Source organism: Oncorhynchus clarkii, chromosome 28, assembly GCF_045791955.1.
Source record: "Oncorhynchus clarkii lewisi isolate Uvic-CL-2024 chromosome 28, UVic_Ocla_1.0, whole genome shotgun sequence".
NCBI lineage: Eukaryota > Metazoa > Chordata > Actinopteri > Salmoniformes > Salmonidae > Oncorhynchus > Oncorhynchus clarkii.
In genome coordinates, this window is record NC_092174.1 from 5,414,418 (window position 1) to 5,431,054 (window position 16,637).

Below are 16,637 nucleotides of genomic sequence, written 5' to 3' on the forward strand. Positions count from 1 at the left end.
ATATTTCAAATAAATTACTAGACTTACATTTTGAATAAAGAGTGAACCACATTATTTGTATTCTTTCACTACTCTGTTTGAATCAAGGTAGGATGAAGTTTTTGATGAACCATTTAACACATCCATATCCAAATGAAGGGTGGCAAGATTGTGTTACACTTAGTTTATTGCTGCCACCTATGTCATATTATTAAAAGTCCTGGAAATAATGTAAAGCCACTCTGTAAGCTTTAACATTTGCGGACCCACCAATACAAATGTTAACAGGTGTAGCGAAAAATTACATTGCAGTCTATGCAATGTCAAATCCAATACACGGTCTTTCAAACAGGCCTACATCCGAGTGAGATCACCCATTCCAGCCTGGTCTCATAGACTAGACGTAACTTAATAAATGTACACCTGAGACACTCAAATTAGTATGATATGTTAAGGGTGGTATGGTTACATAAGACAGATGGTTACTTGATGCGAATGTTTAGCAACCAAAAGTTGCAAGGTTGAATCACATCACAGACTATTTTAGCTAATTAGCACCTTTTCAACTACTTACTACTTTTGCGACTACTTAGCATGTTAGCTAACCCGTCGCCTAACCTTAACCCTTTTAGCCAACATTTCCCCTAACCTAATTATTTAACTTAACTCCTGAACCTAACCTTAACACCTAGCCTAGCTAACATTAGCTAGCTGCCACCTAGCTAGAATTCGTAACATATCATACGTTTTGCAAATCTGTAATATATAGTACATTTACAAATTCACAACATATTCTACGTTATGCAAATTCGTAACATATAATATGAATTGTGATTTGTAACAGATCATACGATATGGGTGATAGACATACACAAATTAATACTATTAATATCGTAGTAAAATTAAGTACAATGCATTTATGTACAGAGCAATACGAAAGGCTATGAGACCAGGTTGACCATCCAAGAACGTTCCATTTTAAAGGGGGCTTTTACTCTGACAGACTGTTCCAGGATTTGTGGCCTTGTTGCTCAACAATCTAAGCGCAGCAGACAAACGGCAGCGGAGAAACCGAACCGGATCAGTGCTTCACTAGTGAAATCGCTGATTGATTATTTATTGGATAAATCATTGCGTGAAAATGATGGAAAATAAAAAGTTTGTCGTCTTGTGTACAGGTAGGCTACTAATTAATGTCAATACAAACTTGCGATGTTGATTAGGCGACCGTGTATTTTGTAGGTTACTCGAATTTATCATGACGGTCCAGTTAATTGCTTAATGTTCTTAACGAGCAATAATAGCCTGTTTTAATTTGTTCCAGTTGGTTTGTGTCAGTTGTGTCCTTATTGTAATATTTACTCTGTATGCCTCTAGTTTCTTTGACGTTTTTGTTGAGTATAGCTACGGTTTCAGCCTTCGTTGAAGAGCTCGATGACACGTAAGTTATTTCTATTAATTAGAAAGATGTTGCTAGTTATTGCTTTGATAATAATGCTGAAATGGCAGACTATACGTTTTGGTCTGTGAATTCCATAACAATAAAAAATCCGCCAAATAACGAAATATGAAAGTAGATTGCTGTTACCCACACCACTTGACAAGGCACACATGTCATCCTCTGTCCATGGTCCTTAAAAATGTTAAGGCTACATACCCGTACCTAGAAAGGATTGTGAAAAGTTTATCATAAAATGCATTTTCACTGTTTAGATTTACCAATGGTTGTTGATTTCTCTTACTAATTTGCAGGTTTAAAGACACACGAATGCCTGATGAGATATGGCTTATACAAGTAAGTATGGATGCAATTTTATACACAAGAAAACCCCTAATAATATGTGAAAACGGATTGTATACTTTAGGGAAACATCAAGAGAATGCAAGAGGGGACAATTTGAGAGCAGAAATATAAATGCATTTTAAATTGTGGTGATTGTGCCCCACATGTTTGGTGTCAGTTCTACGCTCCCTGGTGTACCTATTGCAAGCAGCTGGACCCAGTGTGGTATGAAATCGGGGCTGAGCTGAAAAGTATGGGGTCTCCAGTCAACGTGGGCAAGGTCGACGCCACAGCCCACACCAGTGAGTCGAATTATCTGATTTGCACATTAAGTTAAGACAGAACAAAAAGACAAGACATATGGCAGAACAACAGTAAAAAAAACTGTTAAAAAACAGTTTAAAAAATAAACAACATTACAGCAATATAAGGTGACTAACAGAATACAAAACTGACTGCCTGGCGGAATAAGTATTGTACTGATGAGAAAGATACTGGAGAAGAGGAAGAGGATAAAACAGGAAAACTGTGTTGAAAAATAGAGGAATATCTAACACCTAATTAGCCATTAGTATTTAGTTTTCTTCAATTAATGCCTTCTCAGAGCCTGCTTTAAGAAAATACAGATATTTTGGTACGGTCTCTCTGTTCGGATCCCACTGTGACACCATGTATTGGTAAGGAGACAGGACACCATTGACATAGCTTCAGGAACATCTTTTTAAAGATAAAATTGGATATCTGATACAGGGCATTATGGGTACTGTAGTTCATCATACTACAACAAGTACTCCTGCTTTTACTGTTTAGATCATAAGGACTGGGATAGAAAGTGTGAATTCATCCAAATAGTTTCTTAGTTGCTGAAAAGTTACTGGAGCAAAATGCATCCCAAACCAAAACCAAACCAAGGAAGGTTTTAAATCAGTCTCAGGCAGCACTGACATCTGCTGGTTGGTCAATATACAATAGTGACAGAATATCTGCATATTTAAAAATCTTGTAATAATATAATAATCTGTATAATACATTTTGCATGTATTTTGTAGTTATTCTGAAGGCTTAGCCTACCGAAACTATGCTGAAATACAGACTTGTCAACTGCTATTGACCGAATATTCTCTTAATAACCACTATCCTATATCGTTGTCACTTATCACCACTTGATCCATCCATTATATAAATGGTCTCTGAGAAAGTTTTCTTATGTTCATCATAGATGAAGGGTTTACCAAATTGTGCAATAAGGCAACCAGTCACAGTGCCCTGTCACATTTAGGCCCACAGAGCCAGGATTAGGTCAGTCTGTTCACACTAATAGGCTTAGTGAAGCTTTAAAAGCCCTTCCAACTGTGTGCATGTTTGTGTGTATGTACGTGTGTTTTGTGCAACAGATGGTAAGCCATGCAAACCAGATGGGCTAACAGTGTAGTGAGCATTTTCAGTGCTGTTCGGCTTTGTTAAACCTTCAAATCCCCTATTATCTGCTCCTGTATGAGGGAGTGGAGTAGGTTAACTGGTTAGCTACTCTCTCTCTCTCTCTCTCTCTCTCTCATTGTGAATATTTTTTTAAGTAGCAGGATTACATTTTGAAGAATGATCTCTCTCGCCATGTTGGCCTAAACCTGTCAGCCATTACATTAGATTTATCTTACCTTGTACATGTACTGAACTATGTCAAAATGTTTGAGATATTTAGTCATATAAAACCATAACTTTACTATAACAATGGCTTCATGAAGATGAATAGGTCATTAATATTTACATACACTCCTTTCAATATTCATTTGAAGTCTTTCCATGTCATTTCAGCAAGACATTTTTCTTCCGCCCCATTCTGAGAATTTAGCCATTGAAGTCAATTGCATTATTTACCGCACAAACTGACACAATTAATGATTTTACGAAACATCTCCCTCTGCAACTGGATCCTTTACTTCCTGGCGGGCCGCCCCAGGTGCTAAGAGTAGGCAACATCACATCTGCCATGCTGATCCTCAACCCTGGGGCCCCTCAGGGGTGTGTGCTTAGTCCCCTCCTGTACTCACTGTTCACACACAACTGCATGGCCAAGCACGAGTCCAACACCATCTTAATTTTTTTCTGACAACACAACAGTGGTAGGCCTGATCACAGACAACGATGAGACCGCCTATAGGAAGGAGTTCAGAGACCTGGCAGTGTGGTGCCAGGACAACAACCTCTCCCTCAGTTTGAGCAAGACAAAGGACCTGATCGTAGACTACAGGAAAAGGAGGGCTGAACAGGTCCCCATTAACAACGACGGAGCTGTAGTGCAGCGGGTCGATAGTTCCCACATCACCAACAAACTATTATGGTCCAAACACACCAAGACAGTCGTGAAGAGGGTTTTTATTTGTTTTTACTAAAGTGTTAAACAAATCAAAATATATTTTATATTCTTCAAAGTAGCCACCCTTTGCCTAGATGACAGCTTTGCACATTCTTGGCATTCTCTCAACCAGCTTCATCAGGAATGCTTTTCCAACAGTCTTGAAGGAGTTCTCACATATGCTGAGCACTTATTGGCTGCGTTTTCTTCACTCTGCGGTCCAACTCATACCAAACCATCTCAATTGGGTCTGCGGTCAAACGACCACCCCTCATCACTGTCAAACGTGATTGTGGAGGCCAGGTCATCTGATTATAATTCAACTAAGCGCAAAGCAGATGGGATGGCGTATCGCTGCAGAATGCTGTGGTAGCCATGCTGGTGTGTCTGTTACTTGAACTCTATGAAACATATATTTGGGCTGCAATTTCTGAGGCTGATAACTCTAATGAACTTATCCTCTGCAGCAGAGGTAACTCTGGGTCTTCCTTTCCTCTGGCGGTCCTCATGAGAGCCAGTTTCATCATAGCGCTTGATGGTTTTTGCGACTGCACTTAACAAAACATTCAAAGTTCTTGAAATTTTCCGGATTGGCTGACCTTCATGTCTTAAAGTAATGATGGACTGTCATTTCTCTTTGCTTATTTGAGCTGTTCTTGCCATAATATGGACTTGGTCTTTTACCAAATAGGGCTATCTTCTGTATGCCACCCCTACCTTGTCACAACACAACTGATTGGCTCAAACGCATTAACAAGGAAAGAAATTCCACAAATTAACTTTTAAGACGGCACAACAGTTAATTGAAATGCATTCCAGGTGACTACCTCATGAAGCTGGTTGAGAGAATGCCAAGAGTGTGCAAAGCTGTCATCAAGGCAAAGATTGGCTACTTTGAAGAATCTCAAATATAAATATGTTTTGATTTGTTTAATGCTTTTTTGTTACTACATGATTCCATATGTGTTTTCTCATAGTTTTGATGTCTTCATATATTATTCTACAATGTAGAAAATAGTACAATAAAGAAAAACCCTTGAATGAGTACATGTGTCCAAACTTTTGACTGGTACTGTACATGTACAAATTACCTCGACAAACCTGTACTCCCGCACATTGACTCGGTACAGGTAGCCTCGTTATTGTTACTTTTTATTTAAAAATATGACTTTAGTTCATTTAGTATATATTTTCTTAACTCTATTTCTTGAACTGCATTGTTGATTGAGGCCTTGTGTGTAAGCACTTCACAGTAAGGTGTACTACCCCTGTTGTATTCGGTGCGTGTGACAAATAGCATTTGATTTGTTTTTCCCGTACATTTTTATTGGGCACAACATAATCCAAAACACAACCAAAACAAACTTCAAATGCATCCACCAAGTTTGTAGTGTCACAAGCTTTATCTATTCATTGCGTGCTAGGAATATGGGACCAAATACTACACTTTTGAATACTTCAATAGACTATAATATATACATTTCCATCCCTAACTATAACATTTTCTGACAAGATAGAACTGTCAAAGGGGGCAGAGTTGCAATCTACTGTAGAGGTAGCCTGCAGAGTTCTGTCATACTATCCAGGTCTGTGCCAAAACAATTTGAGCTTCTACTAAAAAATCTACTTTTCCAGAAACAAGTCTCTCACCATTGCTGCTTGCTATAGACAACCTTCTGCCCCCAGCTGTGCCCTGGACACCATGTGTGAATGGATTGCCCCCCATCTATCTTCAGAGCTCGTGCTGTTAGGTGACCTAAACTGGGACATGCTTAACACCCCGGCCATCCTACAATCTAAGCTTGATGCCCTCAATCTCACACAAATTATCAATGAACCTACCAGGTACAATCCCAAATCTGTAAACACGGGCACCCTCATAGATATCATCCTAACCAACCTGCCCTCCAAATACACCTCTGCTGTCTTCAACCAGGATCTCAGCAATCACTGCCTCATTGCCTGCGTCCGTAATAGGTCTGCGGTCAAACGACCACCCCTCATCACTGTCAAACGCTCCCTAAAACACTTCAGCGAGCAGGCCTTTCTAATTGACCTGGCCTGGGTATCCTGGAAGGATATTGACCTCGTTCCGTCAGTAGAGGATGCCTGGTTATTTTTTTAAAGTGGTTTCCTCACCATCTTAAATAAGTATGCCCCATTCAGAAAATGTAGAACCAGGAACAGATTTAGCCCTTGGTTCATTCCAGACCTGACTGCCCTTGACCAGCACAAAAACATCCTGTGGCATTCTGCATTAGCATCGAATAGCCCCCGCGATATGCAACTTTTCAGGGAAGTTAGGAACCAATATACACATGCAGTTAGGAAAGCAAAGGCTAGCGTTTTCTAACAGAAATGTGCATCATGTACCACAAACTCCAAAAAGTTCTGGGACACTGTAAAGTTCATAGAGAATAAGGGCACCTCCTCCCAGGTGCCCACTGCACTGAGGCTAGGAAACACTGTCACCACCGATAAATCCACGATAATTGAGAATTTCAATAAGCATTTTTCTACGGCTGGCCATGCTTTCCACCTGGCTACCCCTACCCCGGTCAACAGTCCTGCACCCCCCACAGCAACTTGCCCCAGCATCCCCCATTTCTCCTTCACCTAAATCCAGATAGATGATGTTCTGAAAGAGCTGCAAAATCTGGACCCCTACAAATCAGCCGGGCTAGACATAATAAAATTATCAGCCGAAATTGTTGCAATCCCTATTACTAGCCTTTTCAACCTCTCTTTCGTATCGTCTGAGATCCCAAAAGATTGTAAAGCTGCCGCAGTCTTCCCCCTCTTCAAAGGGGTAGACACTCTGTTACAGACCTATATCTATCCTACCCTGCCTTTCTAAGGTCTTCGAAAGCTAAGTTAACAAATCACCGACCATTTCGAATCCCACCATACCTTTTCCGCTATGCAATCTGGTTTCCGAGCTGGTCATGGGTGCACCTCAGCCACGCTCAAGGTCCTAAACGACATCATAACCGCCATCGATAAGAGACAATACTGTGCAGCTGTATTCATTGACCTGGCCAAGGCTTTCGACTCTGTCAATCACCACATTCTTATCGCCAGACTCAACAGCCTTGGTTTCTCAAATGACTGCCTAGCCTGGTTCACCAACAACTTCTCAGATTGAGTTCAGTGTGTCAAGTCTGAGGGCCTGTTATCCGGACCTCTGACAGTCTTTATGGGGGTGCCACAGGGTTCAATCCTCGGGCTGACTCTTTTCTCTGTATACATGAATGACGTCGCTTTTGCTGCTGGTGATTCTCTGATCCACCTCTACACAGACGACACCATTCTGTATACTTCGGGCCCTTCTTTGGACACTGTGTTAACTAACCTCCAGACGAGCTTCAATGCCATACAACTCTCCTTCCATGGCCTCCAACTGCTCTTAAATGCAAGTAAAACTAAATGCATGCTCTTCAACCGATTGCTTGCCGCACCTGCCCACCCGTCCAGCATCACTACTCTGGACAGTTCTGACTTAGAATATGTGGACAATTACAAATACCTAGGTGTCTGGTTAGACTGTAAACTCTCCTTCCAGACTCACATTAAGCATCTCCAATCCAAAATTAAATCTAGAATCGTCTTCCTATTTCGCAGCAAAGCATCCTTCACTCATGCTGCCAAACACCCTCGTAAAACTGACTATCCTGCTGATCCTTGACTTCAGCGATGTAATTTACAAAATAGCTTCCAACATGCTACTCAGCAAATTGGATGCAGTCTATCACAGTGCCATCCATTTTATCACCAGACCTGTATGCTCTCGTTGGCTGGCCCTCGCTTCATATTCGTCGCCAAACCCACTGGCTCTAGATCATCTATAAGTCTTTGCTAGGTAAAGCGCCACCTTATCTCAGCTCACTGGTCACCATAGCAGCACTGAAGGTATTTCAGATTTTCATTTTTTATTGATTATAGAATTGATTATGGTGTAGGCAAGTGACTGAAAAAAAAATCTAAATTTAATTCATTTTAAATTCAAGCTCTAACACAACAAAATGTGGAAAATATGTGAATACTTTCTGAAGGAACTATATCTGTTTTAGGAACTATATGTAGCACGCGCTCCAGCAGGTATATTTCACTTGTCACCCCCAAAGCCAATTCCCCCTTTGGCCGCCTTTCCTTCCAGACTTTTTCTATTGTGACTGTTGACTGTATGTTTGTTTATTCTATGTGTAACTCTGTGTTGTTGTTTGTGTCACACTGCTTTGCTTTATCTTGGCCAGGTCTCAGTTGTAAATGAGAACTTGTTCTCAACTAGTCTACCTGGTTAAATAAAGGTGAAATAAATAAATAAAATAAGTGAATATGTCCAAATACCTATAACAGATTCAAATGGGGGGGGACTAGATACATCAAGTCTTTTACATTTCTAAACAGTAAAACAGATATAGTTCCTTCAGAAAGTATTCACATATTTTCCACATTTTGTTGTGTTAGAGCTTGAATTTAAAATGAATTAAATTTAGATTTTTTTTTCAGTCACTTGCCTACACCATAATCAATTCTATAATCAATAAAAAATGAAAATCTGAAATACCTTCAGTCAATAAGTATTCAACTCCTTTGTTATGACAAGCTTAAATACGTTCAGGAGTAAAACGTTGCTTAACAAGTCACATAATAAGTTGCATGGACTAACTCTGTGTGCAATCATAGTGTTTAACATTTTCTAATACCTCATCTCTATACCCCATACATACATCTGTAAAGTCCCTTAGTCGAGCAGTGAATTTCAAACACAGATTCAACCACAAATACCAAGGAGGTTTTCCAATGACTCGCAAAGATGGGCACCTATTGGTTGATTGTAAAAAAAAAATGAAGCATACATCAAATATCCCTTTGAGCATGTTGAAGTTATTAATTACACTTTGGATGGTGTAGCAATACACCCAATCACTACAAAGATACAGACGTCCTTCCTAACTCATTTGCCAGAGAGGAATGATTTCATCATGAGGCCAATAGTGACTTTAAAACATTTAGAGTTTATTGGCTATGTAAGGAGAAAACTGAGGACGGATCAACAACATTGTAGTTACTCCACAATACTAACATAGAAGAAGAAGGAAGCCTGTACAGAATAAAAGCACTAAAGTAATACTGCAAAAAATGTGGCAAAGCACTTACATTTTTGCCCTGAATATAATGTGTTCTGTTTAGGGCAAATCCAATGCAACACATTACTGAGTACCACTCTCCATATTTTCAAACATAGTGGTGGCTGCATCATGTTATGGGTATGCTTGTAATCGTTAAGGACTGTTTTTCCAGGATAGAAATTAAACGTAATGGAGCTAAGCACAGGCAAAATGGCCAAGTAATCAAGTTACAGCTGTGAATTAAATTTACTTTAAAATCTATGGCGAAACCTGCAAATGGTTGTCTAGCAATTATCAACAACCAGTTTGACAGAGCTTGAAGAATTTTGAAAAGAATAATGGGCAAATGTTGCACAATCCAGGTGTGGAAAGCTCTAAGAGACTATTATTATTGACTACTTATGTAAATTAGATATTTCTTTATTTATTTCAATACATTTGCACAAAAAAAACGTGTTCACCTATTGTGTGTAGATGGGTGAGAAAAAAAATCTGTTTTTTCCATTTTGAATTCAGGCTGTAACACAACAAAATGTGGAATAAGGCGCTGTATGTATGAAAATACCCTCAAATAAAACATTTAATCTCAAATCCCAAATCCTGGAGTATAAAGACAAATAAAACATTTTAGCTTCACTGTCCAAATTAATACAGATTAAAATTAATATAGGGAGTGTATGTGATATTATAATAGAGGATATCAACATGATTGCATTCACTCCTTCAGCAGTGCTGAAATTAACAGCAGAAATATTTATTGATATTATTTACTTACTTATCTTCTTATGGCTTGAATCCCGCTAACGGGATCGGTATGACAACACCCAGTGAAAGTGCAGGGCGCCAAATTCAAAACAACAGAAATGTCATAATTAATATTCCTCAAACATAGAAGTATTTCACACCATTTTAAAGATAAACTTGTTGTTAATCCCACCATAGTGTCCGATTCCAAAAATGCTTTACGACGAAAGCACACAAAATGATTATGTTAGGTTTTTACCTAGTCACAGAAAAACAGACAGCCATTTTCCAGCCAAAGAGAGGAGTCACAAAAAGCAGAAATAGAGATACAATTAAATCTCTAACCTTTTATGATCTTCATCAGATGACACTCATAGGGCTTCATGTTAAACAATACGTGTATGTTTTGTTCGATAAAGTTCATAGTTTACATTGGCGTGTTATGTTTAGTAGTTCCACAACATCTGGTGATTTTGCAGAGAACCACATCAATTTACAGAAATACTCATAATAAACATTGATAAAAGATACAACTATTATGCAGGGAATTATAGATACACTTCTCCTTAATGCAACCGCTGTGTCAGATTTCAAAAAAGCTTTACCGAAAAAGCACACCATGCAATTATCAGATCAAGCCATACAGATATCCGCCATGTTGTGGAGTCAACAGAAATCAGAAATGTCATTATAAATATTCACTTACCTTTGATGATTGTCATCAGAATGCGCTCCCAGGAATCCCAGTTCCACAATAAATGCTTGATTTGTTCGATAAAGTCCATCATTTATGTCCAAATACCTCCTTTTTGTTCGCACGTTTAGCCCAGTAATCCAAATTCATGACGCGCAGGCCAGACGAAAAGTCAAAAACGTCCGTTACAGTCCGTAGAAACATGTCAAACGAAGTACAGTGCCTTGCGAAAGTATTCGGCCCCCTTGAACTTTGCGACCTTTTGCCACATTTCAGGCTTCAAACATAAAGATATAAAACTGTATTTTTTTGTGAAGAATCAACAACAAGTGGGACACAATCATGAAGTGGAACGACATTTATTGGATATTTCAAACTTTTTTAACAAATCAAAAACTGAAAAATTGGGCGTGCAAAATTATTCAGCCCCCTTAAGTTAATACTTTGTAGCGCCACCTTTTGCTGCGATTACAGCTGTAAGTCGCTTGGGGTATGTCTCTATCAGTTTTGCACATCGAGAGACTGAAATTTTTTCCCATTCCTCCTTGCAAAACAGCTCGAGCTCAGTGAGGTTGGATGGAGAGCATTTGTGAACAGCAGTTTTCAGTTCTTTCCACAGATTCTCGATTGGATTCAGGTCTGGACTTTGAATAGGCTATTCTAACACCTGGATATGTTTATTTTTGAACCATTCCATTGTAGATTTTGCTTTATGTTTTGGATCATTGTCTTGTTGGAAGACAAATCTCTGTCCCAGTCTCAAGTCTTTTGCAGACTCCATCAGGTTTTCTTCCAGAATGGTCCTGTATTTGGCTCCATCCATCTTCCCATCAATTTGAACCATCTTCCCTGTCCCTGCTGAAGAAAAGCAGGCCCAAACCATGATGCTGCCACCACCATGTTTGACAGTGGGGATGGTGTGTTCAGGGTGATGAGCTGTGTTGCTTTTACGCCAAACATAACGTCTTGCATTGTTGCCAAAAAGTTCAATTTTGGTTTCATCTGACCAGAGCACCTTCTTCCACATGTTTGGTGTGTCTCCCAGGTGGCTTGTGGCAAACTTTAAACGACATTTTTTATGGATATCTTTAAGAAATGGCTTTCTTCTTGCCACTCTTCCATAAAGGCCAGATTTGTGCAATATACGACTGATTGTTGTCCTATGGACAGAGTCTCCCACCTCAGCTATAGATCTCTGCAGTTCATCCAGAGTGATCATGGGCCTCTTGGCTGCATCTCTGATCAGTCTTCTCCTTGTATGAGCTGAAAGTTTAGAGGGACGGCCAGGTCTTGGTAGATTTGCAGTGGTCTGATACTCCTTCCATTTCAATATTATCGCTTGCACAGTGCTCCTTGGGATGTTTAAAGCTTGGGAAATCTTTTTGTATCCAAATCCGGCTTTAAACTTCTTCACAACAGTATCTCGGACCTGCCTGGTGTGTTCCTTGTTCTTCATGATGCTCTCTGCGCTTTTAACGGACCTCTGAGACTATCACAGTGCAAGTGCATTTATACGGAGACTTGATTACACACAGGTGGATTGTATTTATCATCATTAGTCATTTAGGTCAACATTGGATCATTCAGAGATCCTCACTGAACTTCTGGAGAGAGTTTGCTGCACTGAAAGTAAAGGGGCTGAATAATTTTGCACGCCCAATTTTTCAGTTTTTGATTTGTTAAAAAAGTTTGAAATATCCAATAAATGTCGTTCCACTTCATGATTGTGTCCCACTTGTTGTTGATTCATCACAAAAAAATACAGTTTTATATCTTTATGTTTGAAGCCTGAAATGTGGCAAAAGGTTGCAAAGTTCAAGGGGGCCGAAGACTTTCGCAAGGCACTGTATATAATCAATCTTTAGGATGTTTTTAACATAAATCTTCAATAATGTTCCAACCAGAAAATTCCTTTGTCTGTAGAATTACAATGGAATGCAAGATAACTCTCATGTGAACGCGAGTGACCAGCTCATGGCACTCTGACAGACCTCTGACTCATTCAGCTCCCATCCCCCCCTCCTTTACAGTAGAAGCATTTTTTTTGCCTGCTTTTTTCTGCCATATGAGTTCTGTTATACTCACAGACATCATTCGAACAGTGTTAGAAACTTCAGAGTGTTTTCTATCCAAATCTACTAATACTATGCATATATTAGCAACTGGGCCTGAGTAGCAGACAGTTTACTCTGGGCACCTTATTCATCCAAGCTACTCAATACTGCCCTCAGCCATATCAAGTTATTTACATTTGTGTTTCAGATTTTGCAAAAGAGTTTCGAGTTGGAGGCTATCCCGCTATAAAGTTGTGAGTTGTGAACATTTTAGCTGTATTTTCATTGTTGGTACATGGAACTGAGATTTGCCCTACTGAACACATAACCCAGCTCTTGTTATTCTAACTTACCATTCTCTGTTGGATAGGTTGAAGGATGACTTGAAATACAACTACAGAGGTCCTAGAACCAAGGATGGCATAATGGAGTTTGCAGACAGAGTATCTGGGTAAGACTGAGGATGGCAGTTTAGTTGTTGCTCATGGTCTGTAAAAAGCTTGTATTTTACTTCTAAAGGCCCACTTTGTGATATTTGGTTACATTTCTCCAGCCCCATCCCTCAACTTTATGGCAAACCAAGTGGCTGGCTGCTTTATTGTTTTTCAAATTAAGGAGTGGGGCTTTAACAGAGTATGCATGACCAGTAAGGGCTAGATTTACTAAGCATGTTCAAATTTTGCCCCTATTATTTTGAGGGTGAAACAAATATTAGAATAACAAAGGTAGCTTCACCATGAAATGGTCTTTGTTTACACTTTCACCAGCCCAAAGGCCGTCAGAGGGCGATATTGAGATGTTAACTCTTACTGGCCAAACGCATTGTATGCAGCCAGAAAAACATTAGTATCCCTTGTGGACCGGTTTGTACCTAAAATATTCTCCATTCAGGCTGCATAGGCTTTAACATCCTCCTTAACTTTATTTATTGACGAGAAGGCGGGAAAAAAACGGATAAAGTATACATTCTTTCCTTATGAAACACAATTTTCCACCACCATGCTAGAATAGCTAAATGCTCATCTCGGATGGTATGTATCACGTTCAGCCAATCAGGTTAAAACTATCAGACCAGGGGTTGCATTTCTTTTATGCCTGCCGCATTAGCAGCATTGCATTAGTGGAAACCAAGAATGTTCTAAGGGCAGATCTGGTTGTAGCTAGATATATTCGAGTCGCGTCGGAGACCATTTTTGCATTTTAGCTTATCCTTACCCTTTTCCTAATCTGAACCTAATTCTCATAATCTACCACGTTAATTCTCCTAACCTGCTGCGTAAATTCTCCTGACCTGCTACGAAAAGTCACTTCTGGTAGTCAAAACCGTCATGAGAACAGTGTTGGTTTTCACTAATGTGATACAGCGCTGCGTTAGGTTAAGGGTGAAAAAACAGACTGCTGCAACCTGATTGGTTGAATGCGATACACAACATCCAGGATTAGCATTTAGCCACTTATTCAAAGTATCACATGCCCTTATGCAAGTATTATTAGACGGCGGGCTGTTAGTGTACAAGCAAACTCTGCATGGTGAATACAACAGAACCAATTAACTTGATGTGTGGCTTAAAAGAACAAACTGAAAGCCACGGCCCAAATAAGCCATGCCTCCTCATAGGCTGCCTCCGCTACACTACCTTCACCGCTAAGCAATGCAAATGTGTATGAGGTGTTGAAAGCAATTTAGAAACTTTCATTCAATTAAAAAAAATATTGATCTTTCAAATTCATTGTTTGATTTCAGACAAATTTAATAGAATAGTTAAACTAACCAGAGCGTGCACAAATCAGTAAAAGCACTTCAGATGAACGACAGCGCCGACGCACTTTTTACAGTGGGGTCTTACCTTTGATCGTTTGTAAATCTGGCAAAAAGTGTGTAAACATGATTTCGGTATAAATTGACAGATTATGATCTTTAAAATAAGATTTTCATTGGACAGTTACTTTAAGATGTACTCTCTCCATCTCTGCCCATCTGTCTCTCACTCCCTTCATCAGTCCCTTATACGCTCTCTCCATCTCTCTCCCCATCCCTCCTTTGTTTTAGACCTGTGGTGAGAGCACTGCCAAGTCAGCAGTTATTTCAGAATGTCATGAGTAGACATGATGTTCTCTTTGTATACGTTGGTGGACCGTCCGACTTGAAGGTATGAGTACACCCGCACACACACACAGGCACACGTACGAACGCACGCGTGCACAATCACACGGGACACAATAAACAAATGATTATTGCGGCATCTGTGCCATAGTCTGTCTGAGGTTTCCTCCTTTTCCCTTTTGTCCCCCAAGGAGAAATACATATCTGTGGCCAAGGAACTGATTGTGCATACTTACTTCTTCTCTGCTGCAAGGAACATTTTACCCAAGGTACGTTTTAGAAATTGGGTATATAGACTACCGTTCAAAAGTTTCAGGTCACATAAATGTCCTTGTTTTTGAAAGAAAAGCCATTTTTAGAACACAGGAGTGATGGTTGCTGATAATGGGCCTCTGTACACCTATGTAGATATTCCATAAAAAAATCAGCCGTTTCCAGCTATAATAGTAATTTACAACATTAACAATGTCTATCTACACTGTATTTCTGATCAATTTGATGTTATTTTAATTTTCTTTCAAAAACACAAGAATTTCTAAGTGACCCCAAACTTTTGAACATTAGCGTTAAAAACATATATAAAAACATATACTAGGGTATTTTGATGTTTTATTGGCAGGTTTAGGAGGAGATGGGGAGATAAATCAGGAGGTTACAGCACAGAAAGTGAGGGGTGGTATGGGGGATTGAACCGCTGCCTCCAGGGGCCTTGACATTGAGCTCCAATCATATTTTGTGACTGAGGTATTCTCTCTCTTTTCTGGTCATTCTCAGGCAGTTACTCTCAAGGAATACCCGGCTGTGGCAGTGTTCAAGGATGGCACTTACTTCCTTTATGATGGTAAGAGACCAGTGTTGCATTCATGGCCGCAGGAAGTATGTGTGCGGCAGCACCCCCTGTGGTAAAATGGCAAAACGGCAGCACCCCTTGCAGAAGAATGTGTTGTTGCAAGAAAAATAGATTAAACTATTTTTCCATTGCATTATTGATATAAACAATGCAGGCAAAGGGTGGCTATTTGTCAAACACTTTTTTGGTTACTTTATGATTCCATATGGGTTATTTCAGATTCTACAATGTAGAAAATAGTAAAAAATAAAGAAACCCTTGAATGAGTAGGTGTGTCCAGACTTTTGACTGGTACTGTACGTTAGCTAGATAGCTAGCTACCACACACATGTATAGTTAATATGCATCATAAAGCCAAAGTCATTAATTTTCTCTTTGTCATCATCAACAAAAAATATTGATCCAGTTTTGCTCCTGATGAGATGCACTAAAGCTAGCTAACTTTATCTAACTAGCTATATCATTAGGCTACAGTACATGTTGGGTATAGCAAACAAAGCTGGCTAGCTTGGCTTGTAGTAGTACCAGCAAGCCCGTTATGGCTGAATCGATTACAAAATTATTTTGTACTGAAGGACACTGCCTTGTGTAAAAAGAGAGCATAAATTGCTAGCAAGCTAACGAGAGCAAAACACCGTACTCATTTGTCAGTTGCCCTCCTGGTCCAGATGGTCTAGGCTGCCACCACTAGTTGATCTTGGAGGTTCTGTTTACAGGAATTAAATTCCTCTGTTTTAATACCCAATTAAAATTAAACACTCTGTCAATTCATAAGAATTTGTATGACTCTTATTTGTATAAAATGGACAGAGCCCAGTCTTAAAGTCAATCAGCAGCGTTTATTCACGAGAGTACTGCCCATTACACATTTTACCACAGGTTATATACTGAAAATGACGTCATTAGTTTTAGTACTAGCCCGTCTCATCTCCGCTCCAGTACAA

The 16,637-nt window shown here is 39.5% G+C and overlaps 1 protein-coding gene across 1 annotated transcript in view; it reads left to right on the forward strand.

Moving 5' to 3' along the window:
- The first annotated feature begins 1,012 nt into the window (after nucleotides 1-1,012).
- LOC139386943 (protein disulfide-isomerase tmx3a-like) overlaps nucleotides 1,013-16,637 on the forward strand; it is a 32,948-nt gene continuing 17,323 nt past the window's right edge. The window contains exons 1-9 of the mRNA XM_071132846.1: nucleotides 1,013-1,157; nucleotides 1,357-1,420; nucleotides 1,732-1,774; nucleotides 1,941-2,064; nucleotides 12,948-12,993; nucleotides 13,110-13,190; nucleotides 14,790-14,889; nucleotides 15,035-15,112; nucleotides 15,618-15,684. Coding sequence (XP_070988947.1) covers nucleotides 1,121-1,157; nucleotides 1,357-1,420; nucleotides 1,732-1,774; nucleotides 1,941-2,064; nucleotides 12,948-12,993; nucleotides 13,110-13,190; nucleotides 14,790-14,889; nucleotides 15,035-15,112; nucleotides 15,618-15,684 — 640 coding nt within the window. The 5' untranslated portion in view covers nucleotides 1,013-1,120. The remainder of the gene's footprint in view (nucleotides 1,158-1,356; nucleotides 1,421-1,731; nucleotides 1,775-1,940; nucleotides 2,065-12,947; nucleotides 12,994-13,109; nucleotides 13,191-14,789; nucleotides 14,890-15,034; nucleotides 15,113-15,617; nucleotides 15,685-16,637) is intronic.